General features: G+C 29.6%; 2 protein-coding genes across 3 annotated transcripts; one reads left to right on the forward strand and one right to left on the reverse strand.

The window, feature by feature from the left end:
• Positions 1 to 335: 335 nt before the first annotated feature.
• htt (huntingtin) lies at positions 336 to 14705 on the reverse strand. The gene is made up of 40 exons (XM_077428363.1): positions 14537 to 14705; positions 14258 to 14399; positions 14020 to 14141; positions 13703 to 13944; positions 13474 to 13608; positions 13265 to 13395; positions 12992 to 13190; positions 12726 to 12901; positions 12438 to 12638; positions 12277 to 12367; positions 12048 to 12191; positions 10907 to 11889; positions 10634 to 10827; positions 10436 to 10555; positions 10056 to 10350; positions 9800 to 9974; positions 9463 to 9723; positions 9203 to 9393; positions 8518 to 9120; positions 8283 to 8443; positions 8112 to 8205; positions 6980 to 7174; positions 6654 to 6899; positions 6177 to 6576; positions 5652 to 5980; positions 5391 to 5573; positions 5062 to 5312; positions 4839 to 4991; positions 3751 to 4774; positions 3473 to 3681; positions 3152 to 3394; positions 2900 to 3070; positions 2671 to 2816; positions 2437 to 2570; positions 2159 to 2356; positions 1864 to 2084; positions 1650 to 1788; positions 1440 to 1575; positions 1045 to 1364; positions 336 to 965 (listed from the first exon to the last, which is right to left on the reverse strand). The coding sequence occupies exons 1-40, from the start codon at positions 14599 to 14601 to the stop codon at positions 501 to 503; spliced, it is 9888 nt and encodes a 3295-aa protein (XP_077284489.1). The 5' UTR covers positions 14602 to 14705; the 3' UTR covers positions 336 to 500.
• A 943-nt stretch (positions 14706 to 15648) lies between these two features.
• LOC143910073 (pyridoxal phosphate homeostasis protein) lies at positions 15649 to 18785 on the forward strand. 2 transcript variants are annotated; one of them, XM_077428430.1, is made up of 5 exons: positions 15745 to 15835; positions 15942 to 16035; positions 16691 to 17048; positions 17128 to 17369; positions 17652 to 18785. In XM_077428430.1, exons 2-5 carry the CDS (start codon positions 15952 to 15954, stop codon positions 17718 to 17720), a joined length of 753 nt encoding a protein of 250 aa, XP_077284556.1. In that variant the 5' UTR covers positions 15745 to 15835; positions 15942 to 15951; the 3' UTR covers positions 17721 to 18785. The 2 variants fall into 2 exon arrangements, with proteins under 2 accessions (XP_077284555.1, XP_077284556.1); XM_077428429.1 differs by having other exon boundaries at positions 15649 to 16035.
• Positions 18786 to 23069: the final 4284 nt, after the last annotated feature.

Consider the following 23069-nt stretch of genomic DNA (forward strand, 5'->3'; position numbering starts at 1 on the left):
AATTATAATTTAATTTTAACAAAAATAAAGAACATCAACAATTTATCAATAATAAATAGTTTTGATTTGATTTTTTAAATCCAAAATATGATCTAAAATCTAAGTGATACATACATACTTATAAATATTATAGGATTTAATTACATGTCAAAAATAGCTTCCTATTACAAGCTCTATTTTTATCAAGCTCATATTGACCGTATATGTACTACTAAACATAAATAAAGTTCATATTATTATTTGATATATTTTAATTTATATACATATGTGTATTAAGTTTCAATTACTGAATTCATTGCATATAAATCATTGGTAATTTCAATTAAATCTGAATTGTCGAATTTTAAAATATGAAATCCTAACTATAACACTGAGAAGAGATTGTGTGTATTTATTATAGGTAAATCTATTATAATATATATGTACGTAATATTAACATTCCACTAAAAAATTGGAATATAAATAATTAATGGAATTTTAAAATTTAATATAGATTATATTTATTGTGTTACGTTCTTTTTTTCGTTTAGAGACAATAGCAGGTCGCCAAGTAGTTCTTCACTGGCACAAATAGATTTTAATTTTTCTAATTGAGATTTTGTAAAATTAGAATGCATGGCACCCAAACAAAGAAGACGCATATCGTTGTATGTCATTTTTTGCATGCGAGAAGTTTGCGGCGATTTTTTAGGTTTCATCGAAAGTATACTCTCAATTGCATCATCGAAATTTTGGGATTTTCGTTCAATCGGAATGCTAGTGATACATCCCATTTTGAGCATATGGTTTACGACTGGTGCCATCAATCTAATGAAATCATTAGAACTTGCGCAACTTATCAAACACAGTAAACAGAACGGAGTCAAGCTTGATGAAACCTTTCCTTTGAGTAAATGCCCCACGACATCAAACAGCCAACCATTTAATATTGCAAGTTGATCATGAGAAATTGAAGTTTCAAATACCTACAAAGTTTTATATATTGGAACGATTATTAGAAAGTGCATCGAATAATAATTGATTGAACTATAAATAGTTTATTACCTCAAACACAACGTTTGCCAACAATTCGGCATAGCTTGGAGCTAAATTTAATCCAATGCTACCCCTGGTAAGTGCAACATGTTTATCGATATAACAATTATCAGCCCATCGACAGCAATCCAGAAATTCTTGAACAACTTTATTTAACACAGCAGCTGGAGGTAGGAAACTTCGCAAGCAATGTGTGATTGATGAACAGATATTTTTAGAATGTGAGAGGGGAGACAGCGAAGTTGATCTTTGAAGACATGCAAATGTTTGTAGGTGTACTAATAATTGTTCTGGTTCTAAAGTATTTTCCGACGACTGAATATCACTACCTAAAACCAATAATTTTGATGAAAAAAAAATACATAAATATTTTAAAAAATGAAAACAAAAAGTTAATCATATACTTGTGTATATTTGCGTTAATAAGAGTGGAAGTAAATGGTAGCATTCTTCGGGTTGCGTGTCTAAAATTTTGAATATTGCAGTTTTGATTTCGTTAGCTGAAGTTGGACCTTTTATCAACGTAGTTTGACATATTCCCTACAAAAACATTTTAAAAATTAAATTGTATTATTAACTATAATAAAAATATGATGTATTGATTATTGCCTTACCTTTAATAAAAGATTAAAGCAGAAATGATTTGGGTTGTTAAAGCAGAAATCTATAGCAGTTTTATATAATTCATTGTTACCATACTTTACAAGTGCGAAAAGCGCAGTCCAACACAAAGACTGCTCATTAAATGACACTCTAAAATTATTAAAAATTATATTACATACAATGTTTTGTTTTTTACAAATTCCAATTTATAATTACAATACTTACACAGAATATGGAACTAAATGTGGTTTTATAGAGGTTAATAATTGTATTTCCAACATGGCAGTTGACTGTTCATAGCCGACTCTGATGGAAGGGTCCATAAATATAAAAGATAAATCAGTTGATCTAGTTAAATACATAATTGCTGAATGTAAAGCTGCAATGCGGATCGGAGCAAAAGATGACGACAGAGCAGCTGTCAACTGATTTACGTCAGGAATTTCCTTAAATTGAAACATAACAGTAAATAAAAATGAAAGAAGCCCATTATAATACGATATTTTTTAATACAACTTACATTGCCCAAAACGCAGTTTACTTTTGCTTGTCCTAATAATATATACTGTTGGGTGAGAATATCAGATGTTTCAGATGAAATATTCAAGTTTGATAGTTGCTGGGACAACCATTGCCATTGCAACTTTGAAGTGAAAGTATCACTTATGTTGACAATGCAACATAATAAAGCACTACGTGCACAAAGTCCCCAATCAATCTAAAAAAATGATTTTTTAAATTTTATTTATCATAAAGGAAAGTCGTATAATATGTACATACCTAAGTACTTTTATATACCTGAGGTAATACTTGTGAAGCTATATCTATTAAAAGATGAACGCAACTATTAATATCTATTCCAGATAGCTGCAATTCTTTTTTGGATTGACTAAGAGCGTTTTGCACTTTAATATCGGGTGTTTCGTTTAATCCTGAAAAAAGTATTTTAATTTAAACATAATATATGTACATTAGTATTTATATAAAAATATCAACATCATTAAACATTTACATATAAAAATCAATACATACCTGCCGCATGTCTCAAATACTCTATGCTTACTTGAGAATAATTATAAGAACTACAATTTCTAAACGGAACTTTTTCCAAATTGGTATCACTAAATAATTTATCATACATGTTGCTATCAAATGCCACCTGTTTCAATCTTTTTGTGCTAAAAAATATAATTGTTTCTATGTTATATATGTAATATCTAAAATTTTATTAAAAATATGTATACATGTGAGTGTGTTTTACCTTGGACTGGCTAACGGTGGATCTCTACCACAATAATTGTAATTGGCCATTAATATCATTTGCATCATTCCCCTGACTGCCCAATGTGTGCCATTACCTTGAAGAGCACTCAAAAATGTTACCCATATTTCTTCGAAGCCTTTTTTGGACGTCCAACCAATCAAGTTTACTCTAAAATATTTAAAAAAAAAATACAAAATTAATAAAATAATGAGTATTTAAAAATGACCCAAATCAAGTACCAATATTAACCTAAAAAGGAACTGTTCCAATACATCCATATCTTGCAAAGAATCGATAGGTATAGCAATTTCTGTTTTTAGTAATCTGTCCGGTTTGATGGAATCCGTTTTTGAAGGATTTCGAGAATGCGTACTTGGTATATCAATATTTGATGGATTTTTATTTTTCAATGGTAAAATAACGTCTTCAAAAAGCTGTAAGTCTCCCCATGCTAATGGAGGTATCAATGTAAAGGAACTAGCAAATTTACACCTGTAAAATTTCAAACAAAACTTAGGAATATTATTGAGTATTGAATTGTAGAATAAATATGTGATAAATTATTTTTACCTGCAAAGCTTGACCAATAAATTTTCTAAACTACTCTTCATTTGGAATGATATTATATTATCACGTCGGCTACTAAACTTATGAGAACAATTATTTTGCCAATATTCTACAAGTGTGAGTAACTTGTCACACGTAATTGCAGTTTCTAACGTAACTTCAGAAGTTTCTTTTTCAGAAACATTTCTTAAAAATGTAATGGGTAATGTGTTCTGAAACAATATATTAGAGAATAAACATATTATGATATTTCTGCAGAATATTATAATATATTTATTTACCTTCAAAATATGTGACATATAATTATAAAAGCAATTGATAGTGGACAAAATCCTAGGCAGATTATCTTCAGTGTTCAATTCTTTCCATATAGAATTAATAGCAAAGCATTGGGATGCATTGTTTATGCACAAATCAATCATATGATCAATATGGTTTTGATTACTTTTAAATGAGCCGTTGGAGTCTATTTGTAATGGTTCGCCATCTTGTTTTATTAAATATGATGTATATTGAAGTGAAATAACTGAGAATAGCATAAGGTTATTTGATAAGCTTTTAGACAAAAATAAATCCATTATTTTGTCGACGGCATCTGGATCCATTTTGTCTAACATCATAGTGATAGTTTTTAAGCATTGTAAATAAGCTCTCACTAAATTTTGTACCAGAGCCAAAAGTTGATGAAACACATTATCTCTGAAAACTAAATAGCATCGCTTCGTGTATTTATCCATAGTTTGGTATTCTTTCAAATTTCCCATTTCAAATTGACTTAGAGGTCTAGTGTTCTTAGGAAACAAAGACACAACAGACTGCAGCATTTTTTGGAAATGCTTCAGTGATAAAGAAAGCAACGGTGAGAATTCCGGTATAATAATATCCATTTTTTCGTCCTCGATAAAAGTTTCGATTTTTATAGATTCAGTATTTTTATCAACAGGATTTTCTATTGAAACAAAGAATCGAGATTGTTTCCCAATTCCTCTTAATTTTGCAAAATCCTGAAATATATTTGAATCCAGAAAACTATCTTTTATAATATATTCTCCTTGTTCAGAGACTTGTCTCTTAATTTTTTCCCTCCGAGTTTCAATTTTAATGTATTCTTGTTCTGAAACTTTATTTATAAGGTCTTTTACAAACATGTCAATTCCTAATTTGAATGTTTGCTGTATGATTTCACTGTCAAATTCTGTTGAATTAAATATGGAACTGAGCTCTTCAATTGACAAGGATTTAAGGACCTTAGCTATAGCTGCATGCCTTCCGAAATTTACATGACCATTTGAGTACTTGGAACATCTGAAATTAAATTAAGAAATAAATGAGCTATTAAAAATGACTCTAAAAATACGTCGAAACACACCTGTTTTTTATCTGAGTAAAAAACCATTCGGCATCCACGGAAGTAGTTATTATATTTTGTGGATTGATATGTCTATCCAACGGAATATCCAATGGAGATAAATTATATATGCACGAAGCAAGGTTATTAAGTTCATCTACCAGGTTCGGATACCTATAAAATACAAGTTACTATAAAATACAAATTTTCATGTACAAATTAAAAGTAAAAATTGGGAAAGTACCTCTTGTCTACTCTATCTTTGTGTAGCATTTCCATCGCCATTTGCAAATCGTCTAATGGAATTTGGCTATTGGCCTCCTCAATTGTTAGAGATGATATATATTGACAACGTTTGATAGCTAGCTTTATGAAGTATGAAGAAATGGATACATGTATGCGTCCAACAAAACGACATATGCAGAAAAGCAAAGATCCAGATTGACTCATATGGCAGTTGGAAAGTATTTTATAAACATTAACTCCATATGTACCCTAAAAATGTAATTTAAACATTTAACAAAAACATAATATGTATGTATTTATAAACCCTAATGAGGAATGAAAAAAAACCTTTATATGCGGTTGACATCTAGCAGCAATGGCTTGCAATAAAAGACCAGAAGCACTGGTATTTTCATTAATCTTTACAACAAATTCTTTAACTATAGATTCATCGTAGTATCTCACGAGAAAATGAATTCGATTGACCAAAAGCCATGTGAGATTAATAACTTCATCCAGTCCATTATCGACCTAGAATATTTTTTAAAAAATCATTTTAAGTTCAAATTGACATTCAGAATTCAAATTGAATAATTATAATATACTTACAAAATGTTCACACAGCGTTAAAAAGCATCCCAGTTGTAATATGTCATTATGTAAATTTCTATGATCTTTTTCACCCGGCATTGTAGAGCTTTGTAAAAAGTTGAGTAGTGAGCCCCAAAATTTTTGTTCAATAAACTTCAACCTTACAAGAAGATGACACCATTGAATAGCAAGTAAAGGTTGAATCCACGACAATTTGGTACACACATTGGCCAATCTTTTTAATGGAATGTTTTCTTCGGGGCTATACAGCCCTGTGTTCAAACCACTTTGTTCGTTTTGTAAAACGGTTTGAGCAGTCTTAGCCAAAAGCGGAAATCGGCATCCATCTGCAATTTTTAATACAAAAAATGAAATTTCATTATAACAGTATTAGCCCAATGATGTCCACATATCAACTGTTTTTAGAATTTGATTATTAATCGATTTTTTTTCTACATGCAATTGAGTGAATGAGAAATCAATGAAAATATATTACAGTTAATGTTTGGACACCATACAAGTAAAATTACATCTTCAATTAACCTTTTAAATATAATATGTGCTTTACTTGACATATAAACCCAATGGTTAATTTATACCAAAATGATAAATTAGTATCAGATTTCTTATTTTCCATTATCATCAAATCATTTTTAGAGCAATTTTCGATTTCTAAAAGTGTATATGTAATAACTCTGAACAAAAATCGCACAAAAATTACATCAGGTGATAAATTTGCACAATTTTCATTGACTGTTTGAACATTTAATGGATCAATCTCATCTTGTGAATTGAAAAAAATAGCTGCTGGTGATATGTGAGATGTTTTTAGATAGTTTAATGAAAGAAGTATTTCATTTTCAGCTAAATTGTAAATTATTTTTCTTAAAAATAGTAATATAGTTGCCAACCACCGCTCTTTACTTTCTAACGTAGAATATTCCTAAAAATATACAAATAATTATATTTCTGTTATATTACATACACTAAATCGTAGCCCAGAAAAAAATTATGTATTACATGATTAGGTGGCTTATCAAACATTATCCTTAGAACCGCTTCTATTTTGGATTGATCAAATAAAATTTCCCTATGTATGCAATCAAACAATTTATCTACCAAAACAAAATTTTCGGAACAATTAAGGTTTATGGTTTTTTGTTTTAATAATTGAAATAGTGTATCGCATGCTAGTTGAGACAGCTTCATATGACTCTCTGGATGTTCTTCTGAGAATATTAGAACCGTCGATATGAGTTTAATAACCTAAAATAAAAATAGAATTACAATCAATTATCAAACAATGAACTGAAAATAACTAATATATTTAGATTAAATTGTCAAACCTTCGTATCTCTCATCATTTTTTGTAACATAGCAAAAAGAACTTCTTTAGTAACTTGCATTTCTTGAACCTGTTGTCTACTTTGGCCAGGAATTTGTTGTTGAGATACAAAAACCTTGTATGCCAAAGGATGTAAAGATTGAATACATTCCGTGTAAACTTCACTTGCCATCAGTCCATCACAGAGTTGAATTAACTGTGAATAAAAAAAATCGGATGTGACCTTATCAGCTCTAAGTTAGTACATAAAGAATACAAATATATGTTTTCAGCTTGATACGTTCAGGGGTGTGGAAAGAATAGTGGCCTTAGTGAAAATAGTGAAAAAATCCCACGTCCAGTTTATTAAATTCAGTGATTTTTTTTTGTTTTCATCACATTAATACAAGAATAATACATGATTGTTTTCGGGAAGAGCACACATGTTTAAAGGGTCGAAAAAAATAGTGGAAGAAAAATCGAACAAGAGTAAACTGCCTCTTCCGGTAGACGGATGCTTACTAAATTTTATACATTACTTGGTCTTAAGCTTAAACTTATAGATATGAAATTTCAGTCAATAAACCAAAAGGTTTCTGAGAAAAACATAAATAACCTCAGTTCTCTAGAACAAAAGGACTATTTCCGGTTCAGGTAAAAATATTAGGGTATAAAATTTATAATTTCTATTACATGTAAAAATATTTCAGTTAACGGTTTGGGAGATAATTGAATAAAAAAAAGAGGACACCTATATAGAGGTACCACTTCCGTCAACTAAAAAATTTGAAAAAAATTTATGTGGTATCGATAAGAATTTCAGTAACCGATACTTAGTTTCAGTTTGATAGGACTAACAGTGTTCAAAAATTTCCAAAAAACACGGATTTATATTTTTTCTATATCATGCACATATTTTTTCTATATCATGAAAAAGTGATCAGTGATCGATTCTGAATTCGAATTAGTCAATATCTCGAGTTCGAATTTTCGAATGATCACAAAACTTCATCTATTGTTACTACGTACATATGTAGATAAAGTAAAAATATTATAAGTTCGTGCGTATTTCACATACAAATTCTATTGCATAGTATGTACATATAATATGTATGTACGTATGAAATTTTGCAAAATTTTAAAAGCTAACAAACCTTTGGAATATCCATGAGCTGTTTTGTATGATGTTCAGCAGAAGAAAGGTGAACCAAAAATGTAAAAATACATCGAACAAGTTCTCCACAATTACTGCAACAGAGTATAAAAAATGTGTAAACAAAAAATTGAAATTCGAATTAATTGTATTAATAAAACTTCATGCTAACAGAATTTCCAAATGTTCTATGTTTTCAAGTTGTTTCAATACAAAATCAATAAAAACACGGTCGCTGTTTAAAAAACAGTAATTAATTCGCAGCGCTAGAAGTTGATTTAGCAATTCCAAAACTTTACATTGCATTGATCTGTTATTCTGAGTTGTGTAATTCTAAAAAGAATAAAAATATGAAACAGTAGATATTATGCAATAAAGTATTTATTTATTATGACTAACTTAAATACCTTGAGAGCTTGTATCACAATGGGTTCCAAAAGTTTTATATATTTAGCGAATTCGTGTTTGTGCGTAGTCCATTCTTTATTAACATTATGTTTATTATAATTTTTGATACTCAAATAACAATCTCTTTCTGACTGTAAATGAGAATTTTTACCAAAACCTTCTGCAATTCTATGATTTAAATTATTTTCACCAGGATCACTCAGATGGGTAAAAAGCTTATCATTATAATTCATTATCGAGTCAAAGCTCACACAGCTATTACAGTGTGCCAACAAAACATTTTCATAGAATTTATATTTTTTTAACTCTCCATAATCGTCCCATTTATTTTTTTCGCATATATTTTCTGACTCATTGAAATACAATTGTAAACTATTGCACTGTGAAGTCATATTGATAGAAAAAAGGCATCTGAGTAATTGGGTTACACACGCCACAGATTTATCGGGTTTCAGAGGAAGCAAACCCTTCAAATAAAATAGAATTTCTTCGGCGACTCTGCCAGCTTCTTTTTCTGACATAACCTCTAATTGTATAGCAAGACTGTCTAGTGTTTTAGAAACAAAGTTAAGAAACACGCTTGAAGATGGATCAATTGTTACCTGAAATTAATAAAAAAAAAACTTTAAAAACAACGAAAAATATAAAAATTCAATATGAATTATGAATTATTATTATACACACTTTATGAGTAGAAAATGCAGATTTCAAATTGCCATATAGCTTCATAAGAGTGATATCATTTATAAAATAGCCTACTGGGATAACATTCCCTGTGGTCGAATTATACTGAAATCTTCTTCGTTGACTTGCTTTATCATCCGATGATGGAATATCATAGTTTGGAGAAATACTCCTCTTATGATTATCTTCACCTATAAATATTTTTACTATAAATAACATGTATAAAAAATGTATCAAACAGTAATTTGTAAAAATCAAACCAGATTTTCTTCTAATCGGGCTTGGCGGTATTATTCCAGTTCTATGTTGTATAACCACAGGGGAAACGTCTTGAATTATATGAATAAAAATATTTAACAGTTTGAGTGTTAGCTTGAGAAGGTTTTCAGCTTTGGAGGAAAATGTTCCTGAACCTAAGTGATTCCAAGATTTCTGATACGTTTGATCTTTTGAAACATCTAATTTAGATGGCTGTTTGATATCACTATTGTAGTTTTTACATATGACTTTCCAAGCTTCGACTGAAAATAATCATAAAAAAATATTTAAAAAACATGTATCACATAATTGTTAAATTAAATAGAAAATAATTTTTACCTGCGTATAGTTGGGAAGTAAATTCTAAAGTAGTCTCAAAGCATGACAGTGATAGTGTCCTATATTCCAATAACTCGAGTGATAAATCTAGCAAGCCCAATCCAGAATAAGCGTGAAAATATTTGGTTGGAGGATATTTGAGACTAATATCTAATAGAGATTCTAAGCATCCTTGCTGTTAAAATATGATAAAAAAAATTAGCACTCATAAATCATTAACAGCACATACATATTTATGTATATAATTGATCCTCACCGTAAAGTATTTACATTGGGATGTCATCAAGTTGTTACATAAAATATGTACAATACATTTTAAATTAGAATACAATAAATCACTACTAATTAAATGTGTACTTCCTTGTGTTCCATTTAATTGTTTTAGTGGTTCTGGTAGAATTGATAAGACAAAAGAATGTTTGAAATCTGATAATAACTTTGTATTTTGTTTGAAATTAATAAATAACGTTTCTTCGGTCTGTTCAATGACTAGATTTGTGAGTATATTTGATGCATCTAAATTTATTGGTGAAAATAGACATGATGGCAATCTGAAATATATTAAAAATATAGCTAATTGGCACTAACAATGAATACTTGGCAATAATAAAATAGGTACTTAGCATAATAGCATACTTAGTAATCGCATCAACAGCTGCTTTTCTCACTCGTTGATCTTGATCACTCAAAAGATTAATCAATATATCTAATATTCTAAAACCTCTTGATGACCAATCGGGTATCAAAATATTAAGTCTGAAATTTTTGATAAAAAAATAAAGTAATTAAAATATATATTATTGGAAATATATGTTGATTAATATTACAAAATACCGTTGATAGTCTAATTTTTTGTAAAAATGGCAAAGATTCACTTTGCATAACCAGTATGGATTTTTTTCAACATGGCGTAGATTATTCAATATTTCAACAACGGATCGTTGATGACTGTTACAAATGGAATCAATGCATTTTTCAAGAGCCATAATAGCATGATTTACACATGAATGGATGGTATCTGTCAAAGCCTAAACAAAAGTGAAAATCTTCATTACATTTTGGCAAAAAAAAATAAAAAAAATAGCATATTAGATAAACAAAACGTACTGTTACTATAATATTCAACATATTTTCAATGGTCATACTATTAGCGATAGTTTTAGACACGTGACTCCAAGACTTCCACTTTTGATATTCTCCCGATGAAGCGTTGAAAACAGAATTCAAAAAACTGCCAATACAGACTCTAATTAAACCTCTAATTTGAGGATCAGGGTGATTTTCAAATAATAATATTAATTCAGAAATATGCTGGTTTGATGGTTCGGCACTTAAATGTTCTGAAAATGTTCCTTTTTCAACTTGATGTATTTCATCTTCTTTTGTGTGTGATTCTAGCTTTTCAGCAATAATCGAAATATCCATTTTGTTGTTATTGGATTTATCAGATTCGTTTGAAATTTGTTTATCATATTTTATTATATTTTCTTGCGAAACAAACATACCTTGAATCATCTGTTCTAGGTTGAAAGTTTTAGATTGTTTCCTTTCAATTTCAGTTGGAATTGTTTGATTATCAATACTAGTAGAAGATTCTCCAAAATGATCGAAAATCATTTCTAAATCTAGACTAGATGTTAAAGGATCTATGCTAGTAGTAAGCAAATCAGTAGAAGCAGGATAATTGGATGCTGTAGTGTTGCTGCCCATGGTAAAGTTACTAGTTGTCATACCCAAATTGATACTATCCCCACTCATACAACTTGAAACCATTTGATTGTTGAGAACATTATTAGTGGAATTTTGTTTACTATCAAGTATGTTACTTGGTATTCCTGCTAAAGAGCTACTTTCCATGCTATCCTGAATAGTTGCCTTATATTTGTCTCGTTTTTGAGTAGCGGAAGGAAGATGACTAGTACCAGATTTATTACTTCCTGTTCCACTAGTTTGACTCATCATATCGATACTTTTGGTCAAAAGTTCTTGTCCAAATGAATCAGTTAATGATTCTTGATAACAAACATTGCGTTCCAAAACAAAATCATTCAATTGTTCATTGTTTGATGAACTACTTTGTTCAGAATTACCTAGAAATATGAAATTATATATATGTAGGTACATACATATATGTATGTATATAAAAATTTCAATTTTTAATCAAATCTGTAAACGTATATTATCAAATTGGTAATTTCTAAATACATAAACGTACATAGTTTTTTACTATTTAATAATGTTTATAAACCTGATATATTATGTTGAGTGCTTTCATTTTGTATTCCCAAATACATTGTGAATATTTCAGGATATATATCAAGTATAGACGTCAAACAACACAGAGCAGAAGCTTTAACAGAAACTCTTACAACTCGATCAGATATAGTATGATCTGTAATTTAAAACCGATTTTCAATACCCATATTTAATATTAATTATGTTATTATATTAAAATCAATATTTGGATATCCAACTACCTGGATATCCAGTCAATAAAAATCTGCTTATTAATAACCGAGCACAATATTTAAGAGGTACATCACTATCAGAAAATGTCCCAATGTTTATCTGTAATTAAGAAGCAAATATAAATTTATTTGTTCAAAAAAAGTTTTGAAAATTCTCAACGTAAATTAACCTTTTGATTAATTTCCTTGGAAAGCTGAAAATTATCTAGTTCTTCATTATGTTGAGAAAATTCTTTTTCTTCGACTTCCTTATCATCATTTTTTTCAGAAAGTTTTTCTTTCACATACATAGAGAACTGTTCATTTGTCATTATTTCTGAATTAAATTCACTTATCATTGATTCACACGGAGAATCTGGAGTGTGTATACCCTACAAATTAAGATATTGATTTTTACGTTTTTTTTCTGGCATAAATATGAAATATAATATGTATTTTCATTGAAAATAAGTCAAAACCTTCATATGCAAATCTTCCATACTTCTATGGGGTGTCTGATTTTGTGATATGCTACCAATATATAAAGGTCCTCGAAACGTTAAAATTTCACTTTGCTCACTAATTAAAACATCGTCTGAAATATTTGCCATTGATGACGCTGTCGACATTATTGACTGTACCATGCTAATAGAGCCTAAATAATTGATAAAATTCCAGTTATTAATTCTCACAATTTATGTATGCAAACCCATTGCACATAATATTTTCAAATATGTATACTTACTCAATGATCTTTGATGACCTTTGATATTGACTTTTTCTTTGAGATTCAATAGACAAACCGGTCCATTAGGATTTAATAATGTTGACCTGATTGCTGAGCTGACATCTGTGAGAATAACATTGAGACAATCCATTGCCGCATTGAGTATGTTATGATTACTCCAATTTACTTCAATATAATGTAGGCACATTTGGTATATCTAAAAAATGTATGGATGTGAAAAACAAACATTCCTATAATAAGCAATATGAAATAAGATCATAAAATTATAACCATCATATATTTCACAGTAGGTATGACATCATTATTTAAGCTATTAATTGGAGTAATGTGAAATACCGCCCTCAATGTTCCAAACCAACCCAAAATTGAATCTGAAGAACAATTTTTCTCTTGTAGAGCATCTAAAAAATTACAACAGAATAATTTTATCCTATATTTATAAACCATTAAAATGATACTAGAAAAATATATGAACATACTTAGAGCCATATTTACAATATGTAAAATAAATTTTTTGGGATAATATTGACATAATTCGGCTATACAATTTGCTGAATTTCTACGAATGGAGGGAGTTGGAGAATCTACGAGGGATATTAGAGTTGTCAATAAACCTGTAAAATCAATACAATTACATCAATTTCTTGTATAAAATTCACTTTTCAATTTTGTTTAAATTGCTTTTTGTTTAAATCTATAAAAAATTACCAAACATTTCATCTTTAGTGGCAAAAGATGATAATGCTTTCATTATTCTCGGAAGGTTTACTTCAAGACACTCCATAAGTAAAATATCGCCTTTATCTGTAACGGTTGCTGGATCTTTGATACTATCCACAATATCTCGCAATCGAATCAAAGTGCTTTGGGCAAATATTCTCCCTCTTCCTGCACCGGCTCTCAACCAACTTTGTCCCAGACATATTCGAGATAGAACAGCACGTAACCATCTAAAAAAATCATGACATAATATATGTACACCATTATTTATTTCTAGCTATTAAAATTATTGTCGATATATGAACCTTGGATGTTTGTCGGAAGTTAAGTTATTATGTAAATGTAAATGCACTTTTGATGAGTGAAAGGGAGCTCCGCTAATTACGACCCGATTCAAAGCCTCATCAGCTACCAAGCGAACTTCAGCCTGAAATAGCAAATCACGATAAGCTAATAATACCAAGGATTGAAAATGATATTTAAACTTGTCCTCGTTGTAGAGTTAAACCAGAGATTTGAGACAGATCCAAGAAAAAAACTTACACTATTATGACTGCACAATGCCAATAATATTGGAATGGATTGCTGTAAAAATGATGAATATTGAGAAATCATGGAATGATGACCTCCCAAAGCACCCATACATTGTCCCAAAATTCCAGCAAAGTTTTGAAGCTCATAGGTTCTAAAAAATTTTCAAAACATCAAAGATGTAAAATATTAGAACAGTGTATCGAAATGTTGTAAATGTGAAACACGTCATTTCAAAACACATAATTGTTTGTATGAATGACTTTTGAAAAAAAATGTCAGTCAAGTTACTTGTGTGCATTTTCTGGATTTTTTAGATATTCTAAAGCCTTCTCCACCCTCTCTATGATGGTCATTTTGCTGCAGTCGGTTCAAGTCATTTCCATCGAATTCGTTGAAAGAACCGGTCCACCACGAATGGACCACACCAAGTGTCAAAATTTTTGCTATAACACACCATAGTACGACCATCTACGTTTTGATTTAGAACAACATTAAGCGAATGTATATATATTTCGCGATAACCACTATGTGAAAGTCCAGAGCCACGCTCACCATATGTAAAAATGTGTGGAACGCACACATGCGGCTGAAATGTAAAGGCGACCGACATAAATGAGAGTCGAAAAAATTATACTCCTTAAAAATACAAAACAAGACATCGTACTTTTTAAAATGCAATTAGGCTGCCCTGTTGTATACTTGTGGATTGCTATGGCAGGTTGCAATTTGTAACACACCCGAACTATAATTCGGGGAAATAACGGGATAGCAGGTATAGCTTTGGTCTGCGTAGAGCTAGGTATTTTATGTTATATTATCTCTGCGACTGACAGATGTATTTCTTTAAGTATGTTGAGTATTAATTTGTCATCGGAAGGACAATATCCTAGATGTGAGATTGGGGGGTAAAAACACTACATTTTCATGAATGAACTCGAAAACGTTCAGTCTCTCTTGTCATCTGGTCATGTTCAGAACTAAACGTTTTGGTTTTATGTGTGTTTTTTTTTAATCAAAGAGTGGCCGATTTAAGTTTGCACATAGGTGGCCGAACTCCTAGCCGCGGATTGGTGAAAATGTATATTATTTAACATCGCTATTAATTTGAAATAGACTCTAGCATTACAATATCACTTAATCGAATAAGAAAAACGCATTGTAACAATAATAATCTAATATATAATTTCGAAAGAGATTTTGTATGTAACTATTGTTGGTTCGTAGAAAAACAAATGAATATTCAAATAAATTTAAATAAAATAAAACTATTCAAATAAACTTAAATAAAATAAAACTATTCAAATAAATTTAATAAAATGTTTACTATTAGATTGGCCATGTTTAAGCGGTTTATATTACAAAAAAAAACTAGTTTACACATATCATTCACTTGTAATAACAATCTTGAAATATATTGAATATAAATATTTAAAATATTATTTCTCAAAATTGCATGGGCAAAAGCTAGAAATATTAATATTATGATCCTGCTATTGGTAGAATGGTTGTCAAATAAGTGACAGTTCTAAGTCAAAATCATATGTTTTGAAATCGATCAATTCTATTGATAATAAAGCCTTATTTTAGGTTTAATTTGTATCAAATACTCAAGTTTAATACGGCGAATCTTTTGGCTGACTGTTTTCATTAAACAGCTTGACTTAATCTATTATTTATACATTGTTAACATCAGGGTGAAGGTCATGTCTGATACGGACGCCGACATTATGGGAGGCCTGAAGATGGTGTTGGATCAAATGAGGCAAGCCGTTCTACGAAGAAATAAAGTAAGTCACAAAAAAGTAATTAAAAACAACGTTAATACACTTATTTACTATTATCTTAAAAAAGTAAAACTGTAAGTAGTATTATGGAAAATCTTTTAAGAATTTTGCGACGACTTTTCTGTTTACAATATCGACACGTTGATAAATGCTTTTCAACTAACCTTACTTCAATTCAAGAAAATGTATGTGTTTATAAAAATGTTATTGAACAAAAATATTATATAATATAACACTATAATAATTTCAAAATTAATTAAAAATACAGGTTTTTAATATATTTTTTTTGTCTAAGGTCGTTTTCATAATCACAAGTATGTAACTTAAATAAACTGCCTGTGTATATATGTATATAAATAAAATGATAGGATAAAAAATGTTATTCAAACCTCACACAAATAAATTCGAATAATATACAATAGGTATATGCTTGGTAATATAACAATTATAAATCATATGTTGTGATTTTTGAAGTTCCAGTATTATTTAAGGTTCCACTTTAAAAAAAAGAAAACATCTAGATATGTAAGTACCTTGTTTTATAGTGGAACAAATTCAATTAGTAAGTGTTTAAATTTTTAAAGAGTTCTGATACTTGAAATTTATGTTAATTGTATTGCTGTTACAATATCCTGATTTCTTTTTATGTTCGTTTCAGAGCTTGCCACAAATAGAACCCAGATTGGTATGTGTTTCAAAAACAAAGCCAACACCGATGCTTATAGAAGCATATGAAGCTGGACAGAGACATTTTGGTGAAAACTACGCAAATGAATTGAACGAGAAGGCTTCTAGTGCTGATATTTTGGAGAAATGCAAAGATATAAAATGGCATTTTATTGGACATCTACAGACAAATAAAATCAATAAAGTTCTCAGTTGTCCAGGTTTATTTATGGTCGAAACTATTCATTCCATTAAGCTAGCAGAAAATATTAATAAGCAATGGCCTAAATTTAATATTGATGAAAGACAATTAAATGTTATGGTTCAAATTAACACCAGTGGTGAAGATGGTGACTAATTTTTTTTTATTATTATTAAATTTAATACATTTTTAAAGATAAAAAATATGAGATGATATATTTTTTGTAGCAAAAAACGGTGTACAACCTTCTGAGGCTGCCAATTTAACTGAATATGTCATAAAAAATTGTCAGAATTTGTCTTTAAAGGGATTTATGACGATCGGGCAATATGGTTATGATTGTAGCCTAGGACCAAATCCAGATTTTATATGCTTAGCTAAATGTCGTGAAGATGTGTGTTCTCAATTAGGGTTGAATTTATCCGATATGGAGTTATCGATGGGAATGTCCAGTGACTTTGAGCATGCCGTAAGTAATACCTATATGTAATAGTTTTTCTCTAAAATAATTATCATTGTTAAACATTAATTAATATCAAATGAAGGGCTGAAAACCAGAGTGGTACAAGTGACATTTTAAAAAAAATCTGGTTTAAGTGCTAAAATAAAAATATATATGAAATGCTATTATTTTATCACTTAAACCGGCTTTTTTTAAAAATGTCACTTGTACCAGTCTGGTTTTCAGCCCGTCAAATAAAAGATTTTAGATATGTACATATTAATATGACACTATTTGTATTGATTGCAGATTGAATTGGGAGCTACTACAGTACGTGTCGGTTCCAATATATTTGGACACAGACAACCAAAAATATAAATTAGATATTGATGAAATTCTTATTACTTAATCAGTACTTAGTTGTTCAAGTGATTTAAATCAACGACAATAATACGTTACATTCATATATATTTCAAGTACTTACTTTTCATTCGTGTAAATGAACTTAAAATAATTACTTAATGTTAATGATCTATGTGTGAATATTCAGTTTATTAAAGTTATTTTGTTGAAAGATTTTTTTTTATTAAATGTGTAAGTTTGTTTTGTAGTTTAATAGTGAAATTTTGGAAAGGGTAACAACATTCAGATAAAAAAAAGAAGTCCAGGTGTAATTTTTAGATTATCTTTTGCAAGGGTGGGGAGAGTTGTGCGTACACATCTGGGTTTGTGACTAACAGCGCTGCAATGTGGTATTTTTGGATTGAGGTCAAAATGTGTGAAATTTTAACACAATATCGACTGATCATACATCTGCACAATCTTCTTTACATAATCTGATGATATAGTAGACAAAATTAAATGCTATAACTATGTATATCTCCATGCATATCGTGATCTGTTTTATTTAATTAAATATCGTCAGTTGAGAATATTTGGTTTTGCATTGAAAAATATGTTATGGGCCAGGGTTAAGTATAACGTTGCCCGTTCTATTTTTTATTAGTCTCGGAGCTTGGAATATTTTGATACTTGTTGAAATATATGTATGTATGTCAAATAGAAATCAATGAAAAAGTAGTTTGTGTGCTATTTACTAATGTGTTCTGTTCATTATATTAGATTTAATGTGCATTTCATTGTATAATTTATCATAAATATTGAATAAAGAGATATGTACATAAATGTATGCATTTCAATTACCATGATCTTGTAATTTTCTTTATGTATAGATAGATGCACATGATTCATTCATGCTCGCAGTTGGCGCATTAATAAATTGTATCATCTTGGCATTACGAATATCAAGATCAGCATCGCATGATAAATATATATATAGGTGAGAAAGAGATGTCAGAAATTTTACACTTATCTACTCGTAAATTAGTATTTTACATGTCTTCCAGGTTAAATAAACGAATTTTCAATTTTTTAAATAGAATATTCGGGAAATAGCACAATCTAAGATTTATTTGTTTGATATTATATTTTATGATGCAATATTAAATATATTATTATGCAATATTTTGATGCGAATACATACATATGTACATATACTACACCCTCATTTATTATATTGTAGATTAAAAAATATTTTGAATCGAGATACATTGGAAACATTATACACCTATTCAGAAATAGATCCCATTGTTTGCTTTTTGTAAATCACAATTTTCGATTATATCTTTATATGTATCAATAAAATAAATATAATTAAAAAGCTGTTTATGATTTCTTGACAGAAAATTTTATGTATCATTAACATTTTGACATACATACATATAGATATGTACATACATATGTACACATACAAACTATGTATTTCCGAAATATTAAAAATCTAGAATCACCAATTATCTACTAGTATTAATAAATCAAGGTAGTTGTTTTTAAATCTCAAAAATATCGTTATAAATAGATTGCATTGAATCGTCTTAGTATCACCACTACGTTTATTTTAGTTTCAATATGTAATTTTTTATTTTTGTTTTCTATATGTACTTTCATCTTAAAAATTATTTTTTTTGCGGATTTATGTCGTACTTACTTACATATATGTACATATGTATGTACGCATGTATGATTATTACATATTACATACATATATGAATATATATACGAATAAATAGATAGATAGCTTTTTATTATTATATTCCAGTACATTTGTATGATCAATTTTGTCAACACAGTGTCGCGCTTTATTTATGTACTTGTACATACAATGTATGTACATACATATGTATATATATACTTTTAAATGTCAAAGTTGAAATATTGTATTCTTTTGATTAATTTTTGTAAAGCTTCAAAGTACCTTAATGCGTCTTGATTGCCTTTCATTGTCGAAAGGTCAATGCGATCGTTACATTGCTCTTGTGATTATATTTTTGGATATACATTCAAACATACAGTCTAAGTTAAAATGTCTATATCTATGTAAAACGTATTCGACGCGTATACAATATATGGAGTTTATATTTTTACTTTTTCTACATATGTACGTAGTAACAATAGATGAAGCTTTGTGATCATTCGAACTGTGACTGATTCGAACTCTAGAAAAAATATGTATGTCGGTGTATTTTGGGGATTTAGTACCACCGTTAGTCCTATCGAACTGAAACTTAGTGTCGGTCACTGAAATTCTTTTCGATACGATGTATTTTTTTTTTCGACCGGAAATCCGGAAATCCCGTCTTCATTTTTTTGAATTTAACTATCACCCAAATCGCTAGCTGAATCAGACTGATTCAGCAAGCGGTTTTTTACATCTAATAGAAATTATAAATTTTATACCCCAATATTTTTTGAATATTTAACCTGAACCGGAAATTTCATATTTGTCAGTTTAAGCTCAATACCATTTTATTTTACAAATTTAGTAAGCATCTGTCTATCGGAAGTGGCAGTTTACTCTTGCTCGATTTTTCTTCCACTATTTTTTTAAACCCCTTAAACATGTGTGCTCCTCACGAAAAAATCAAGTATAATTCTTGTATGAATCACTAAATTTAACAAACCGGAAATGGGATTTTTTCCTCTTAGAAAGGTCAAAAATGTTATGACCACGATTATTTCCACACCCCTGAACGTATTAAGCTGAAAATTTATATTTGTATTCTTTTTGTACTAACGTAGAGCTGATAAGGTTTTGGTCAGAATTCGTAAACCGGATGTAGTATTTTTTTTCTAAGCAACATTTCATTATTTTATTTTGACCTTTTAAATTATTTTCATTTTCTTGATTTTTAATGTGTATAATAATTATAGTGATTTTAAGAAATGAAAAAAAATTGAACAAAATTTGACAACCGGAAGTAGAACTTTTGTCTTGTGTAAGTTTCCCTACATTTGCGCTCAATTTGCATCAAAAATGCTCTCATAACCAGTTTGTGTGAACCTGTATGTATGTTTAATTATCGAATTTTGTTTTGTGACCTTCTTATATTCCAGAAATACATACATTGGTTGTTCACATCCGAATTTTTAATATCAATATCACGCAAATTTGTGCCGACTGGTAACCAAATTCTCTTGAAAGTTTTATCAATACTACTCGTGAACTAATTTGTGCTCATTCGACCAAAATAACTGTATTAGTTAACTCATTCGGTACAAAGAGATATATTACCTAGTTAGCTTATCTCCTAACGAGATCTTAGATCGGATATGAGGGGCGGTAGAGGCTTCCAAGTTGACACAACTTGAAGAACTATAATTGGCTACATATACCTACATATAATACATATGCTATTAACAAGACTTCGAACAATAATGATGATCAAGATTATAAAATGGTAAACTTTCAAAACTAATATTAGTATTGTGCGGAAAGCGCAGCATATTGATTTATTTTTTAATATATAATTTTTTAATTTAAAAGGTTTAATAACGCCGTTTAGCCATTTTTGGTTTCGTTAAAATATGCCACGAATATAATTAATATTTGTCGACACAAAAAGGAATCCTCCTTTCGGAGGATGTTTTTCCTCCAAATTAATTTCATGTTTTCAGCGCTATAAATCATCTTGCTGCTTTCGGTCGGCAGTTAAAGTTGACTTAATATATGATTTTATATATGTATGTATATGTTTTTTCATTCTGTCTGAAAAAGCTTATCGGAAAATGCCGAATAATTCTTTGACTTACATTTCGAGAAATTGAATTTGAGTTACGGTTCATTGAATCATTCTCGTTCACATTTTTACTATACATAACTTCGCGTCTGCTATTAAACTAACTTCTGTGATGGATTTTACTTTTCATAATAGAGTTTTTATTGGTATTTACTTTTTTAAATAAATCAATAATGTAAGGTGCTTAAATTTATTGATTTACAAGTAATGTTTCCATAATAGACGAATAAACGATAATTTGAATGTACATAATGGGTGACCGTGAAAAAGTCGAAAATATTCGTTTATCATGCATACATATGAAAAACGGTTAGTATATATGTATGTATATATCAGTAGCGTGCGGTAAAATTCTCTCTCCCCCCCCGTCGTACATCCTCACTTAATTTGCGCGAGCACGATACAACAGGAACAAGAGGAACAGGCTTTTCCTCCCGTATCCGCGCGCGCACATTTAACAAGGCTGTATGACAAAAAGAGAGATAATTTCACCGCATGCCACTGATATATATTATATATACATAGTACCGTTTACCATGCCCCCTTTTTTTTTTGATCTTTCGACTTAAGATCTTTCGATTTTCGATCTTTGCCTTCCGATATTTGCTTTTTCGACCTTTTCACTTTCGGTCCCGTGAGGTAGACCCCTCTGGTCATAATATCTCGTAATTTGCTCTTGAGACGTTTTGGCTATTGTCAACATCTTTTTTTTAATGCTCAATGTTTAGCGTATTAGACAGTGCTTGCAACTGAGTGGTCACGAGTTCGATCCCTTACTTAGTGTTGTTGGTTAGACCTTGGATATACATGTATGTATGTATGTATGTATGTATGTATGAGACTTAAGGTCGATCATTTCCTATCAGAGTTTGCCAATTTATCTGATTTAATTGTTGGAACGTTTCATATAAAATTAGCCACCTACCCTTATTTGTCACCATTATTTGAATTTAATTTCAAATTTATATAAGGTGTCGCCTTGTGGGCAATCCCGTAATGTAAACCTTGGGAAAAATTAATAATTAAAAAATACTACATACTATAGCACATTTCGATCGTTCAAAAGACAATTTTTACCATGAAAATCGCGAATACGGAATATTTGGCACTCGAGTTCTTGTTAGTGTGATGGGCTTTTCGGCTGCCAAATGTTCCGTTATAGAGATTTTAGTGACTTTTGGGCGAGCGTTTTGTGACCAATAATCACCGAACCTTGGAATGTATATTGTTACTCCCCTGTTTAGTGCTATTTTGTGGCCATTGCCCCAAAGAGTATCAGTTCTACTGTTATAAATAATGAGGAAAGTAGGGGATGAAAAGCTTTAAAGGAAACAATAATAATAATAAATAAGTTATAAAAATACATGTGATGTCGTAAAAATGTATTCATTTATTTTATATTTTATACATGTGATGTTTGAAAAATATATTAGTTACTTATTATTATTAGCATATTTAATTCTACTTAAGTATTCACCAACGAGCAAAACAAATTGAGTCATTATTGAAAATAAATTCACATTGTTTTTATAAAAAACTTACACATTTTCATTGATTGGCATCTACATACTTACGACTATATAATATTTCA

The sequence above is a fragment of the Arctopsyche grandis genome, chromosome 3 (assembly GCF_051622035.1).
Source record: "Arctopsyche grandis isolate Sample6627 chromosome 3, ASM5162203v2, whole genome shotgun sequence".
NCBI classification, from domain to species: domain Eukaryota; kingdom Metazoa; phylum Arthropoda; class Insecta; order Trichoptera; family Hydropsychidae; genus Arctopsyche; species Arctopsyche grandis.

Coding starts and splice junctions, on each gene's coding strand:
- htt (XM_077428363.1), bottom strand. CDS start 14,601: ATGACCATCATAGAGAGGGTGGAGAAGGCTTTAGAATATCTAAAAAAT. Junction 7,175..8,111: donor AGCTCATGGATATTCCAAAG/GTTTGTTAGCTT, acceptor TTTTATTCACAG/TTAATTCAACTCTGTGATGG. Junction 4,992..5,061: donor AAAGATAGAGTAGACAAGAG/GTACTTTCCCAA, acceptor TGTATTTTATAG/GTATCCGAACCTGGTAGATG.
- LOC143910073 (XM_077428429.1), top strand. CDS start 15,952: ATGTCTGATACGGACGCCGACATTATGGGAGGCCTGAAGATGGTGTTG. Junction 16,036..16,690: donor CCGTTCTACGAAGAAATAAA/GTAAGTCACAAA, acceptor TGTTCGTTTCAG/AGCTTGCCACAAATAGAACC. Junction 17,049..17,127: donor TAACACCAGTGGTGAAGATG/GTGACTAATTTT, acceptor TATTTTTTGTAG/CAAAAAACGGTGTACAACCT.